The sequence below is a fragment of the Pristis pectinata genome, chromosome 12 (assembly GCF_009764475.1).
Source record: "Pristis pectinata isolate sPriPec2 chromosome 12, sPriPec2.1.pri, whole genome shotgun sequence".
NCBI classification, from domain to species: Eukaryota; Metazoa; Chordata; class Chondrichthyes; order Rhinopristiformes; family Pristidae; genus Pristis; species Pristis pectinata.
Window position 1 is genome coordinate 30,942,454 of NC_067416.1, and position 16,431 is coordinate 30,958,884.

Below are 16,431 nucleotides of genomic sequence, written 5' to 3' on the forward strand. Positions count from 1 at the left end.
CAAAGTGTAGTTTTAATTCCCCAGACCACTTAGATTTAGTTGCTCCTCAAATCACACCCATCTATTGGGAGGTGTAATTGTGGTGGCATTTATCCTGATGACTAAAGAGTACGAGATTCAGCAGTGCTGCTTGTTTGATCCAGGTGAAAATAAAAGGTTAGTGTACTAATCTGTATGCAACATTATATCCTTCTGGGTGCCCTCTTAAACAAACTAATGAAAGGGCCATACCAGAATGAAGAGAGTTTAGTGACCTCTCGATATCAGTTGAGTGACTCTGCATTTCTCAATTAAGTATTCCAATAATATCCCATTTAATGCTATTCAACACATGAACCAATCGTTTTATTTACTTTTTGAAAGTGTCCATTTAATCTTCGTTCTTGTAGGCAACTACTGAATAGGGCTTCCCCAAATAGCACCAACTAGCAGTGCTCATACTGATCACTAATAATTACTACTATAACACCACTTAACATTAACCCTCATGAATCTCTCTGCAATGCATTCTTAATATTGAATTAAACCAGTTATTTTGAAGATAGCAGCTTTCACCCTGCCCACTCCTGAAGTACCAAATTCAAATTAAATATGTTGACCTTTCCTTAACATGTGCCTTCATTACATAGGAGGGCACCCCTTTTGTCAAATTTTATCAGTCACAGAGTAAATGTCTTAGAAAACACTTGGTCATGATATTGAGGCTCAGTGTGTATTCTAATAAAAGAAGATGCTTGCAGAGCCATAGCTCACAGCACAGTGGCAGAGAGCTGTTGAGAACATGCTAAACTACTAGAGAAAATGTTCATTTGGCTACAGACTGAATTCACACATCACCCACAAAACCATTACCGGAGGTTCATCTCCTGTGGCCAGGACAAATAAGCTGACTTTCATGTATCCCTTCGATCCTGTACTTGTATCTTCAGGATCATGAAGCAGGAGCCATTTCCTCAAAACAGCATGTCCTGTGGGTAGCAAAATATTCATCTTAAAATGTATTTAGCCTTCACCAGTTACACAACACTGTCCAATAATGTAGCACGAAACTGAAGCAGAAAATACATTAGTGTTCATTTAGCATTGATGTTCACTCTGGGCAACATTGATGCTAAGTGATCTTAAAACACCATATGGGCTCCAGCTTTGGTACAGTTCTTGGTTGTCATTGGGGATATCACCATCTCGGAGTGTAGAAAGGAGACTGGCACAAGGGATGCAAGATCTGTATTACTTGGAGACTAGAAAAACTGGTCTGTATGGAGCACAAGAAGAAATTTGATATAGGCTTTCAAAACAAAAACCAAAAGGATTTTATTAGCATAAAGTGAAAGTTTCCAGTGGAAATAAGGTCCAATGTGATTGGCCAAAAGGAAGAGGCACTTGAGGAAACTTTTTAAACAGTTATTTCCAATGCATTGCCTCAAAAGATGACGAAGTGGATTCAAATATCAACATTCAAAATGGAAACTGATAATGACTGAAAGGCAACATTACAGGAAAATAGAGGGAAAGTGGGACAGTTCTACTAGAGGATTATCATAGCCACAGTAGCTGAAGCAACCATTCCTGCATCATTCCAATAACTGCTTACACAAAGCCTTCCAGCAAATGGCACAACTAAATCTGCAAAAATGCTCATGAATCTCTGGTAATTTGTACCAATTCGTCATTTTTGATCAAAAAATTAAAATAGCCTTTCAAAGAAGCCTTTGTTTAAGAGATGGTGGAACTGTTTTTAAGAGAACTCCAAAGCAGCCCTCGACTTCTTTGCCTTGAAGGAGTTTCAAATTGAGAAATGTTCCTCCTGGTTGTCTGCAAGGTCTAGGCAAGATGGAATCCATACTAACCTTTGGCAGGTAAACATGCACTGGGCTAGCATAGCCACACATCTGTACCCATCAATGTAGCTGTTACAAGTTAAGGGCACTGAATGCTGCCACGGATAAACTGTAATCCCAACTACTCCGAACTGGAAGCAGGAGAGGACATACAACCCCATAGCAAAAATGGCATCCAGGACTACACAAACTTAACTGCATTGGATCTCGACCAAGATTGAGCACGTTTAAAGTAGCCACAAAGGAATCATTGGCAGACTTCAGTTCCAAGGAATATTTTGGCAACACCTATTTATAACTACAAAGCTTACAGCAATGAACACCTGATACATGAAGTAATTTTCAATCTTAGTTACCTATGCATCCAGAAGAGAAAGATAGGAGGAGAACGCAGAAATGCTGACATTGGGACAGGAAGTTGGATCTTAACAAGCAAAATTGGGGGAGGGGGAAGGGAGAATGGTTTGACAACAAAATTACAGTAGCAACATATCAAGTTTGAAAGAGAAAAAGACACAATATATTTAAAGTGTTCAGCAGCTTTGTGAAAATGGATATTCAAAGCACGTTTCCCTTCTCCACTTCTATTTACAAAGAAAAGCACAACCTACCAGGTTCATCATATACATAACCAATGTCCAGCTGAAAAACAAAATGGTTAAATTTTAAGTGAAGTCTAATTCCTCACTTTACAAAACAATACAATGTTAACATCTAGGAGATATGTACTTCAGACTACACAAGCTACCAGGCCAACTTTATGTGCAGGTGCACCTTACTTGAAATTTTACATCATTATAGTGATCTTACTATATAGTTCAGCAAACATTCCTTTCAAGTGTGGGAAGAGAATGGCTCTAATGATTGCAAGGACCCCAGTGACAGGAACTAAAAGCAGTCAACTACAAACAAGGAATGCCTTGTTTGACCATGAGTGCCCAGAAATTGAACACTGTCAAAAGTTATTAAAATTCATGGATATGGTGAAACAAACTTCCAAAATCCTGTTTTTTGGAATAATAAGGAACATATCCTTTCACCTCAGTACTAGACCTCAAACACAACCTATGCTACATTCAAGTTTGAGTTTCCAAGAAAAAAAAATGCAAAATACCCATTTTCATAATCCCAAACTCCAGCTTCACACAAATTTAAACGCACATGTAACAATTCAGGAAAAGGGAGATTTAGATAAAGTTTAGCAGTTTTATTTGCTGGATTTATTAATTCTGTTAATAATTTAAATCTAATCATCAAGATACACAAGTTAAAAACTCACCTTGAATTCTCCCATTAGTGAATCTGATCGCAATGAAAATGAATTGTACACCTGAAAAGAAAACAATAAATTAAACTTGCCTTGGAAGCTCTGAAAAAAAAATTTATTATAAGTACTATTGAAACTTACTCTAATTTGGATTGATTCATCAAATAGCTCCTCTGGCAATTGAGTTACATTGAAGAAGAAAATCTATTAACAAAAGAACACTGGTTACAACAGGGTACATAGGAATGAATGCTGAACTGGGCTCTCAATAGCCAGAGATCAAAAGAGGAAAAAAAATCCTTTAAAATACACAGTAATCCCAAAAGGTGCATTTATCTACTGCCCTTGACATTCAATGGCATTACCATTGCTGATTCACCCCCAGCCTGCTCTCCAATATTAATATTCCAGAGGTCAATGAGTGGAAACATAAGTGGATGAGCTAAATAAGGACCAACATTTTATAAACAACTCGAATCCTGACACCCTCACAAAGCATTTCTGCCATCTACTAGACAAGTCAAGATCCAGTTTACCAACTGTTGCTTAGATAAACAGGAGTTCTAACAAACACTAGAAGCTCATCAATCCTTGATGAAAGCAATCGATTTGATTGGCATCCTATACATTTCCTTTAATGCTTACTCACTACACCACTAGCTCAGCTTAACGTCAACAGAATGCACCTTCAGCAAACCTGTCACCTTTCTCATCAAGCACACCAACAAATGTTTGGAACATTAGCAACTCCCCTGAATTACACATCGTCACTGGGTAAAAATCCTGGCACTTCTTACATAACAGCACTCTGGGATTCAGTCATCCCATGAATAATTAAAAATGTCACAAAATAAGTTGTACATCTCGACTGTTAGGGCTTTATGTTATTACTGTTATTTTGTAATGGCAAGTTCCCACTGATCAGTTAGTATTGAAGAGATACATTTTAACAAGAACAATGGGGAAACACCAGCTTTTCTTTGAGAAGTACAATGGGATCCTGTACTACCAAGAGAGCAGACTGGCCAACACTCAGTCTAACAACCAGCTCCATTAAGAAAGAATGTTAACAGGAGTAAGACCATGCAGCATTATTGAGATGGCACCTTCAAAGCACAAGTTTAAGTTAATAATTTATGTACCTCATCAAAGTGGGGGTTGTTTCCTCTTCGAATCCTTGTTCGATGAGTCTGATTGCAGACAGTCACTTTAACTACAGGCTTTACATTATTACCTGGCAACTGACGTGCTGCAATTATCCTCACCCGAATCTGAAAATACAGCAAAAGTTGTGCTTTATACTTATTGTACAAACAAAATTGTAAACAAAAATAAACCAGTCATCATTAGCCATTTCCTTTCCAAATGGACTGCTGTTGGAAACAGTCTAAATGAGGTGCTGCCTTGCACGTTCTACAAGTTCACCATCCTCACAGTTAAGTGGAAAGTGGCTCCATGAAGACAAAATAAAATTCGTTTTACTGCCAGAGGGAAATAATTGCTACTTTGACTCTTCCAATGCATGGATAAATTATATACCTGAAAGTCCTGAGGTTTGTTGGATAGCATCCTCTTACTTTTCTTCCTCCGGGGCCTTCTCGCTCCTGGAAGGGCTGGTACGCCAGGGGTTCCTGCAACCCCTCCATCCCCTGCTCCACCCTCCACATCATCTTCATCACCTTCATCTACAAATGGCAAGATGCCCAGTGAGAACTCAACCATTTACGTACACCTTCCCCGGTAAACTTGCTTCCTTCTAAATGGTATAATCTCTTCTGGACTTGTATTCTATCAAATACACTCAACATAATGAATCACTACCTTGGAGGTGCCACATAAATGACCCTCTGCACCAGACAGTCCAACTTCCTCTCTCTGATATTCAATGCCTTTACTATCCAACTGTTGTTTGCCATTAATTGGGAACTAAGCATAAATACAAAGGCTACTCAGGCATCCCTACCAATCCCCCATTTAACTCTGTACAGAGTGTGTGGACCAAACCAGAAAACACTTACAGCATTTTCTATTTTTAAATGCAGGAATATTACTCATTTGGATTGGAGATTTAGGAGTCTACATTCAGCATCACAGAAAGATTGACAACTTTTAACAATCTTCTTAGAAACCTTCATTAACCTAGACGTGACAATGCCAAGTGCTTGTTGCTAGCTTCTCTTCTACTCTCCCATTTTGAAGGCAGTGATTTTACCAGGATTACAATTATTTCACAGAAGCCTTGCAGTAGTAGCTCAAGTGGCTAGTGAATTTGACAGATGTGGACAGCAGTCAATTCACATGGTATTCAGCACTTTGCTGCTTTTAGAAGTGAAGAATAGGGCACAGTTTAGATATTATCTGAACAGTTAGATTAACTCATGTATTATAAGGTTGATAATAAAACAGAGGGTTGTTTCACTGAAGTGTTCACATATGAATTCTTAGGGACATTTCAACAAGAGCCAATTTATTACCAGTATAATGAATTAGCATGGCACCTCCAAACAGATGCAGATAGAGCAGGAAACTTGAACACAAGAATGACTCCAGAAATTACCACTGGTTATATCCCTCCCATCAGAACCAAGTTATAACCTACATCCTTGAACACTACTTAATATTGAATCTTTAAGAAGACAGGAAGCCGACTTGAATAGGTTACACATTTTTCTTTATCCAAGTTGCTAATACAAATTGCAAATAGCTCATGGCCCAGTTGCATTCACAGTGGCACTCCTCTCAACAATCTGCCAATACCTTGTTTTGCCTTCAAGTCAATCCTCTGATGTTGTCCCCAATGCATTGAACCTTTGCTTTACATATTTTAAACACTGTCACAATCAACACAAATACTTTCTTGGTAATTTTTTTGACCGCAAGGAACACAATTTAGGGCTACAGCCAAAACCATTCTTCAAAGTCTAGCTTAAAAAATTTAATATACTAGAACAAATTATCTATAATTTAAGAATCCACAAGACATGGAAACAAAAAAAATCAAATGCTAGAAAAACAATGTATTAGGCATCACAAGCTGACTTCCTGGTTTCACAGAAATGCAGGTCACAAATATAGAATTTGCCCACAGCACTTCTGATAATACTCCATGTGATCAAATGAGTTACCTTGCTGAAATGCCACTGCCCAACAAAAAAGCAAAATTATAAAGTGAAGATTAATTAATAAAATGAATGCCATCATTTGTGGATCTTAGCATGAGTAAATTGAATGGGGCATGAATTGTGGTGACTGTAGCAGTCTGATCACACTCCATACAGAATTTCAAGAGTGCATTGCTTTCTCAAATAAGTAGCTCCATACAGAATTCCTGCTGATCAACTAGTGTGCACTGCTTTTGCAAATAAATGAACTTTAGTTGACTAACTAATGACAAACTCTTGGCTTGATCTTGCAAGATCTTATTTGAAAGAATAAGTTTACAGAATAAATGAAGTATAACCAAACTGTACAAAGAAAGCCTGGAGTTGTCCTCACACACAAAACAACATGTCCACTGTTACCTTTGAAATTAGCATTGTTAGTTACTGGTTCATTCCACAAGGTTGCTTCACTTCACAACAAGCATGCTTATAATTGGTCTGTTAATTACTTATAATGTGTCCTATTCTTTAAACAAACTGTAAAGAGGCTTTGGCACCAGCACAAGATTCAGGCTAGGTCTAGAACATAATGTGGTGCAAGGATATGCTTCCTATCAGCTTGTTAGCAAATAATAGTGTACTATATATAGCACATTATCACAAGCAATGTTATTGAGCAGAACAAATGAAAAACCAGATGTGTCATCCTGCATTTTTCAGTCATGATGGTGAAATAAGTGAATGCTGTTTCTCCATTACCCTGCTCCAAAGTCATTTGGCAGAATACCTCATTGGCCAAACTCCCAAGCGAGCACAAAAATCTTGATTAGCTGAAGAGAAGGACCCTCCCTTCATGCATAGCCAGCATCTCTATCCCACTACACGTTGCCAATGCAAGGGTGTGGTGAAGATAAGACAGTCATCCACCTCCTTGTGAGTGTTTGCCAAGGTTTGGAAAGGGATGCAGTAGTTCTTGTTGAGGCTTATCTTGTGTTACACAGCTGCTCAGAACTCTCACACAGAGATAATGACAAAGCAAAGATAAAAATCAACAACTGTGAAAGATGCACTTTGGTCTGCTTGAAATTTAGTCTTCTAACGCAAGATGTCCACGAGTGAATACTGTCAACAGGCACATTCCAAGGTGCAGTAGTACATACTGATGGATGCACTGAGCCTTGGTGCCAACACCACAAATGCCAGTGGGAAAGGACCCAGGTCTAGCATCCTGTCACCACTGGACATTGAGGGGCTGAGCCTGTTTATTGCATCAAAGCAGCATTTGAGAGGCTATATTTAAGGATGAAACATTAGTGCTGTTGATATATTGTAAGGGCATGTATAGAATTGCTTCATACAATGAATGGAGGTAATGACACACCCCAATTGCATTTATTGTAATATGAATAAAGCATATTTTTTGGAAAAAATCTTTCTGGAAAGGTCAAGTAGAAAAAGAAAAAGCATATTCTGGTCTGCACCCTCTCAAAAGGTTAAAACAGTGGTGATTAGAAATAGTGCATTAACATTATTTGTGAATGCAAATAGCATTACATGACCAAGACTACTGAGTAAACTTCCAATGCCTAATTTGCTGATACATTCAGATTTAAATACATTTTGGCAAAACTTGCAATCTGATTGGAATGAGAACATGAGAAATTAATTTTGACAATTATGACTATTGATATTTTTAAACTGAAAATATGCCAGTGAAGTCAGAATTTAAATGTCCACATTAGCCTTCAAAATCATTGAATGCACAAATTCCAGATGAAAGATAATGGATACCGTTATTTCAGACCTTTGACAGCCACATTGCAGGCTGCATGATTTACAGGATTATATTTATTACCCAAAAATACTTCCCAGCATTGATTTCTACGTGACAAAGACAATTACCACTTCCTAACAGATGCCAAGGAACTATGTAGCCAATGATTCCTTTTACTAAACAAAGTTCTTCCTCGCGCCCCCCCCCCACCCCATGTATATATTTTGCCCATCTTAGTTTAAACACCAAGTATCAACCTTCCTTGCTGAAGAACAATATTGCATAAGTACAAATGGATTGAATACCAAAATATGCAAGTGACATAAAAAGTAAACAGGAAACTCCTCAAACAATGAAGACTTGCCTCCTCCACCAGATTCTTGTGTAGTGGAGTCTCCAAGATCAGATGGGTTCGGTGGTCCAGATCCAGGAGGTGGTTCATAAGTGGCCACCAAGTTTATTGATGCCTTTAATGAAAAAAAAATTACCAAATAAAGTGATTATCTATGCAACGTTCTTAAAAATGCAGCAATGCTAAAATTCACCATTTGCATTCTAGAAGCTACATTCTAGTGCCCAATGACAGAATAGTTGGTGTGGAGAAGGCAAATAAAACACAACCAGCCCTGCCTAGTAATCACTTCAAAAGTAGGCATTGCATTAGGAACAGAAACAGGGGACCTAACTGAATGACCAAAAAGGCTGGAAACACAGGCTTGGCCGATTTGCTTCTCAGTTCCATTGATACCATGCCCTTATTGCCGCTATTCCAGAGTGCAGTTTCATCAATCTGCTCTTGATCATGGAGTTTGAATACTCACCACAGGCAGTACACACAGCCTATATCTTTTTAAAGGGAAAAGCCATCTGCTTGGGCTGCACACTGCTGTGTGCAGAACCTGGCATGTACCCCTGCGAGCTGCTCCTGCAGCAATGAAACAGTGGTCTCATTGCATGGCTCGGTGTGAAGTGAACCAGAGGCTGCCTGAGAGGGGTAGGACAAACAGTGTGGCCACCAAGTGCCAAAATGCAAAGGTCAGGTCTACACCCTGGGGAGACTGAATGTGGGGACTCGAAGTAGCTGCCTCACATGTTGTTGGACGTGATGGAAGCCACTGTCTTCCTTCTGTTTCCACTGTACAGTTGGCCCCATTCTGGAGGGAGGGCTTTCCATGGTAAGGAGCTCAATGGGCAGCAACTACCATGGGAGAAATCTCCAGGCTGGGGAGAGCTGTGCAGCCAAACACTGGGAGACGGAAGCTTAAATCACATCCATTGCAAGACGAGGGGGTGGGGGGGGGAGAACTGGAGGATCTAGGTGGTCTGGAGCTCTGCCAGTCACTGCAGTGGCCTCACTCACCTTGTTGACCAGTGTTCAGCTCTTGACCCTGCTTCTTAATACTGAGCATCCACATGACTTGCCCCACACCAACCCTGTCAGGCACGTTGCCTCAGTGGCTTACGCCACTGAGATCGCGTTAACTATTTCTTTGCTGTGGGAGCACCTCAGCCAGGCACAGCAGCACCAACAGTACTCTCTGTTCAAATGAGTCATAGCATTAATATGCAGATTCCATTAGTGCCAGTGCTTGGAAACACAGAGTCCAAGTAACGCAGCATGGGAACCATCCTTTTGGCCCAACACATCCATATAAATCTTGATGCCCACCAAGCTATTTCCATTCACCCCAGATCCCTCTGAACCCCTCCTATCCACGTACTTATCTAAACATCTTTTATCTATCGTTGTTCCTGCCTCAATCACTTTCTCTGGCAGCTCATTCCATATACGCACCACCCTCTGTACGAAGCTGCCGCCCCTCAGGTCCCTTTTAAATCTTTCACCTCTCACCTTAAGCCTATGCCCTCTAGTTTTTAAGTATTTTCCCCCCCAAGGAAGAGGAACCATGTGCATTCACTCTATTTTTGCCCCTCATAATTTTATACACCTCCATAAAGTCACCCCTCAATATCCTATGCTCCAAGGAACAATGTCCTAGCCTGCCCATCCTCTCCCTACAACACAGGGCCCTCAAGTCCTGGCAACATCCTCAAAGAATTTCTGTACCCTTTCCAGTTGAATGATGTCTTTTCTCCAAAACTGTACACAATAATCCAAGTGCTGTCTCACCATCATCTTGTACAACTGTAACATAACATTCCAACTCCTATACTCATTGCCCTGACTAAAGGCCAGCATACCAAATGCCTTCTTCACCACCCTTTCTACCCATGATGCTGCTATCAGTGAACCACATACTTGGAATCCTAGGTCCCTCTGTTCCATAACATTCCCCAGGCCTTACCATTCACTGTACAAGTCCTACCCTGGTTTTACTTCCCAAAATGCAACATCTCTCACTTGTCTGAATTGAAAGCCATTTGCCAATCCTCAGCCCACTTAACTAGTGGATCAAGATCCCTCTGTAATTTTCGATTACCTTCTTCACTTTTTTTTAAAATAACCCTCACATACCAGGTGCTGAGGTACTAGTGCATCCATATTGCTTAGTATCCAGGGCCAAAAGAAATCTAGAGCTTTGGTATTTTCAATTGATCTTGTTTGAACAACAGCTGAAAGTGATTTTCTCTCTGCTTTTCACAGCCATCACCTTGAACAGTCCAGCTCTAATCTTAAATGCTCTACTACCTAGAGTGGAAACGCCACCAGGTGAAATTCTTCACTACATTTACCCAATCAAACCTCAAAAGCTTGGTTTCCCCTGCCAATCCTCCATATGGAGTGTGTACAAGTCTAGTCAAACACAAACCATTCTCTACTTAATCCACTTTGCATTCTGGTGAATTTCACGTATATTCTAATTTACTGGATTTTTTTTTAAAAAGTGATTTGGTAGCACAGATCTCCAAAAATTCTGGTTTCTCATTGACTGATAAGTTAAATTAGTCACAAAGAAAGATGACCATGGTCTTCTGTGCAATCAACCATTTCTTCCACAAGGTGAATTGCTCTTTATCAAAAGAGCTCAAGATGTTAGATCCTATGACAAGGACTCCAACCAAAATTCTAGACCACAAGCAGAGACTTGACAGGTGTGGAAAATCATGCCGTGATCAATGCATACAAGAAATCTTGCTGGAATAAGTAATATTAATTATGTCATTCATGTTAAAATTGTTACATGTGCAACAAAACAATTTCCTTATGATTTCCTATATGCAACAACTAATGCAAACTCTAACACTGTCATACTGCAACATGCTCTCACCAGGGGTAACATGTTAGTGCCTGTTTGGCTTCTCCCATATCCTTCACCCTTTCCAATTATTCTATTCAAGCAGAAAACTGAATACTATATAAAATCCAAGTACAACAAGGGCCCAAATTGTATTAGCACATTTGAGCTCCAATTTATTTTGATTACAGGTGAAGTACAATGTATATTCAGAATTTGAATTATAATAAAATGTTAATGCACTGCATGCACGTGGAGCATTTTATGTATGCAATAACTCCATGCTCTTGCAAGTGATTCCACAGTTGCCCAACTAAATGCTTGCAAAACATGTGGGGGTTGTTTTAAATTGCCACCTCACAACTTCATTAAGTGATCATATGATTCAGTTGATTGCATTCTTGCTACATTAATAAAACAGCCATGAAACCATGCAGCTCCCAGTTTGCAAAATCCATCTTTAAAATTTCTCTTCACATTCAGTAAAAAAAAGCAAAAACAAACTATGAATTTTCAATAAAATCAAACCAACCAAAGAATGTTTCAGTGCAATAAATGTTAATCCAACCAAATCTTGTTTCTGTAGCATGCAACGGAAATTGCAAACTGCTTGTGTAACTCTTTCACTCATGGTTTGTTAATGAGAGAGAGTCTATTTGTAATAGGCAAACTGAGATTTCAGTTCCATGAAGTACCAATGCACATACTTACTAAAAGTATGCTAGATATACATTTGAAATTAGCATGTAACAGTGTATAGCAATGGGCACATTACCATTAACCACCAACTAGCCTCATCATTTTAGGCACAAATGATGTAGTCTTGCCCAGGTAGCTTGAGAGTCTGAATTTTGGCCCAAATCTAAACTCTACTGCTGTGGTACACAAATTTGAATTGGCAACCTAATCTTTATAACTCTCATTCATACAAATTAGGCCATTCAAAAAGAATTTCATTGAAAAATTGTTCAATAGCCACCTTAGAAAAACAGAGGGTAGAATAATAAATTCTTACCCAATGCTGGGCTTAAGTAAATAAAAACATGGGATATAAAGGGCCTCAAAATTTACTTACCCCTGTTGGCTGTTTCTTCTCAGTGAGCAAAGAGATATTCTTCAAAGGCAATGTTTTCTGACCACTTGCAAGGTCTCTCAAGGATACTGTTGCAGAACCAATAAACCTAGAAGAGATGAAAATTAAGTGCTACTGTGTTAAACCTCAATATTCCAGCAATTAAATACACTTGAGACCAACAACCCAGCAATTGAGTTTAGAAATGTCTCCAGAAAACAATGTTCACTGCAGTCTTCCTTCTCAAGGCAATAATTTATTTGTCTACCATTAATGATTTAGCGCTCAAAACTTCAGTCACCCTTAAATCAGTATTTAGTAGGAAAATCTACAACTGGCCTGATCAGGCATTGTTAAGCTATAACAAGTACCATGGCTCCTTTAAGAGTGATGAGCACCAATTTCCAGAACAAGCAACCCAAAAAACATCTAAACTGGATGTCAACATGGCATTAATAGCTAGCTTAAAACTCAAACAGCAGTGGATTTTATTCCATTGACAATTCAGCAATTTTATATTGAAACTCATTTTAGACGATCTTGTTGGATTTTGCAGTTGTAATGACTAAACACAAAATAACAGTGGTGTTAACCTTTGCGCCCAGTACCTTGGGATTTCTGTGTATGTACAGCTGTTCTCAGATTAACTGTTGCAGCCTTTTCCATTTGAATTTACAAGTATATAAATTGTAATTTCATATACAATATCTAGTAATATACAAAATACACTGAAAACAACTTTTTAAAAAAGTATTAAGCAGTTACTGCTGCTTAGCTTACTATTATATTAAAATATTTTAAAATGTTCATTATATTTCAATTTCTACCTTAATTATTTGCATGTTCAAGTTTAATTCCATACACTGCTCGGAAGTTAAAGAGCAGTCTTAGTTACTGCTATGCTTTCTGTGACAAAGCTTTAATGAAGTTCACGGCTCACCATCAATACCAGTTGTCTTTCAACATATTCCCAATAGTGAAAAGAAACTTACTATTATAGGTAATGCTAGGCTAGTGAGGAACTTTCTTCAAAGTCAGAAATGAACGATGTTACTTCACTACTAACTACAAATTTTGAACCAGAAAAGAGAGAAGTGTACCATTTTAATAGAATTTAAAAACAATGAAATTATGGTAGATTTTTTTGCCTCAAATACATGTTGAACTTCTGCACTTTTCAGCCAGGTACATGCTGGGAGGAACTGGTTAAAATCAGTGCAAGTCAAACTACACTAGCAGAGACAGGAGACAATTAGCAAGGTATTTGAGGCTTATCTGGTTTCGCATGGTTCAGAAGCTGCAACATATTTTAGGATATTCTGTACTCTAACACCACATGACACACTCCACAACAATGTCTCTGATCAGAACAGCAGGCTTCTGATGCCCAAACAGACACAGGGAGAAGGACGTTATCAAAAGCACAAGCTGTTGATTTGTCTACAAGTTCTTGAAATAGCAGAAGGAGACACATTTACTAGATAAGCAGAACAGTTAAGCTTTCGCCTCAAACATTACATTTGTCCTCTATTACATTTGGTTCTTCTGCCTTCGGTTATTTTTGTAGATGCAACTAATTTGGTATCATATAAAACTGGACACAGGCATCACTATCAAGGCCAGTGTGCATTGGTCATCCTGAAGTGGTGGTGGTTGAAGTATTTTAGTCCACATGAAGAGATTCTCATAGTACCATCAGGTTGGGTGTTACTGAATTTTAGTCATCAGTGAAACAAAAAAAAAACTGCACATGCTGAAAGCCTAAAATAAAACAGAAAATCCTCAAAATATTCAGGTCAGGCAACATTTATAGCAAATGCAGAGAGAAAAAAAGTCAACAGAAAGATCATTCAATGAGAAATTACCCCAAACATTAGTTCAGTTTCCCTCACCACTAGTTCTGCCCAACTTGGTGAGTATTTCTAGCAATTTGTGTTTTTTTTAAAAATATAAAGAATCAAATAAGTTTTCAAACCAAACTGGTGAAGAAACAGCAGATGGTGGTTCTGTGCCAGCTGCCTTTGTCCCAAGTAGCAGGAGGCTACAGATTTGGGAAGCAATGTCATGAATCTTGTAGATGGTACGTACTACAATCCCTGCACATTGTTATTTGTGGAGAGAGGACTGCGCCATTCAGCCCCTCAAGTATGCTTCACCATTCAATAGCATCATCACTGCTCTGACATTTGAGTCCACTTTCTTGCTCTTTGATGGAGGAAGCTACTGCTTAGAGTTCCAATCAATATTTTGTTGAGTCTCAAGTGAACTGCCTTTGCCCAGTTAAGCAAGAGAGTATTCCATCACATAGCTGCCTTGTAGATGAAAAGGCTTCTGGGGAAATTAGAAATAGAACCAGATCTGGTTCCAATATGGAGGAATTAGCTTCCTTGTGAGCACAGCAATGGGAAGTTGTTTATGTCATAAATATGTATTCAACGTATCAAATAGTACAGTGACCTCAGAAAGACTAAGAAAATAATTTGGATAGATTAAATAATCTGGAATTGAGAATATGGAGTGGATTGAGTTATTGGTCTGTACTACATGTTACGTCAGAAAACGACAGGCTGGTTAGCATAGCAGGTACATTTTTTTTGAGGGTGTATGAGGTGGGAAAACCACCAGTAAAGAATTTTCCAAGCCCCAAGGCTCATTTGAATAACAAAAGATTGTCATTTACTGCAAAGTGATGGGAACAGTGTTCAGGCAAAAGCAAATAAAAACAGGCCTAAAACTAGAGGATATTAGGAACCCAAAAGCTATTCAATTGAAGCTTTACTCCAACTCTTTTTAACCCACAAAGAATTCTGACTGAAGTTGCATAAAAAGGATTAGTTCCACCGATTCTCATCATTACATCTCCTACAGTTCAACAGCTACTTGGAAGCCAAAAATCAATGCTTTATTGGTCTTCTAGGTTTGCCTAGGATCATACAACAGATGATCTGCTTCAAGCAGCTATAAAATATGAAGCGCAGACCCAAATACTACAGGTAGTAGTAATGTTGTCATTCTATAGTATATCATTTATACTACAGAATGACAACAATGCATAAAGGATTTAAGCTTTTTGGACTGTTTACCAGCTGTTATTCTGGGTGACCAGCTCCAGAAGTCTACCTCCCTCCCTTATGAGATTTTATTGAATTATTATCGCATAATCCCCACTGAGGGTCACAACCGACCAGAATTGCATATGGACCACCAATGCAAGTACATAGGGGCTACAGGAGCAGGTACAAGGCTGGGTCAAGGCTTTGGCAAGTGATTCAATACCAGAATCCTCAAGGGCATGCCATTCATCAACCAGACAAACCAGGAGCGTCACGAAATATTGTTGCATCACTTCGATGAGCTACCTCCACCTAAAACTCAAGCTTGAATATTACCCAATACAAAGCAACTTGCTTGATTGGCTGCCAAGTTAATGAGCAGTTATTCAGAAGGCCACCAGTGAGTACTCATTGGTTCAGCTAACTTCCACCTCAAGCTTACAGCAAGTGCCATTGGTAATTGCCAGTCAGACATTCTGGCCCATTCAGCAAATGGTAGGTGTAACACAAGCCTAGTTCTTAATCTTAATGACATGGTCATTAAGAATGTGCAAATCCATTTCCAACTGATTGAGATGCACCCCTCAAGAGCACAATCCAGCCCGAAGAACCAGCTTTTCTTCCTCGTTCCTTCATGTAATGTGAATGCCTTTGGTAACACCCACACCTCTAATCCAGTTCATGTGAAATGAAAGCAGCATGTTCATGAGGCATACATTTTAATCAAGTGTTCATTTGCAAACAGATGGTGGCCATCCAGACCTTAAGAACCCGGATATACATTACACCCATCAGACTTGAGAAGCAAGGATGTCAAACCTTCTGACAGGCAAATTATTGCCATAACTATTAGTGCTTGCCTTCTTTTCAGGTGAAAAGCCAAACAGAATGGTGGAGTTGTGCAAGTCACTGAATTGGCCTGTTCATTGGCAAAACTGGTCACTCTGTGCTGCTGGAAGCAAGGAATCTCCCAGCCTTTGCTCAGTCTGAGGGAACCAAAATTTAATGTGTTATGTACAAAATACATCAGATCAGCGCAAAAATGGCAAATGCTGGAAATTTAAAATAAACATACTGGAAATACTGAATGGGTCAGGAGCATTCATGGAATGCAAAAGAATTTGAA

The 16,431-nt window shown here is 39.0% G+C and overlaps 1 protein-coding gene across 1 annotated transcript in view; it reads right to left on the reverse strand.

Moving 5' to 3' along the window:
- LOC127576924 (myoferlin-like) overlaps nt 1-16,431 on the reverse strand; it is a 183,359-nt gene that overhangs the window by 138,511 nt on the left and 28,417 nt on the right. Inside the window, 8 exon segments of the mRNA XM_052027748.1 lie at nt 853-968; nt 2,453-2,483; nt 3,121-3,171; nt 3,250-3,312; nt 4,251-4,379; nt 4,648-4,793; nt 8,348-8,450; nt 12,256-12,361. Coding sequence (XP_051883708.1) covers nt 853-968; nt 2,453-2,483; nt 3,121-3,171; nt 3,250-3,312; nt 4,251-4,379; nt 4,648-4,793; nt 8,348-8,450; nt 12,256-12,361 — 745 coding nt within the window.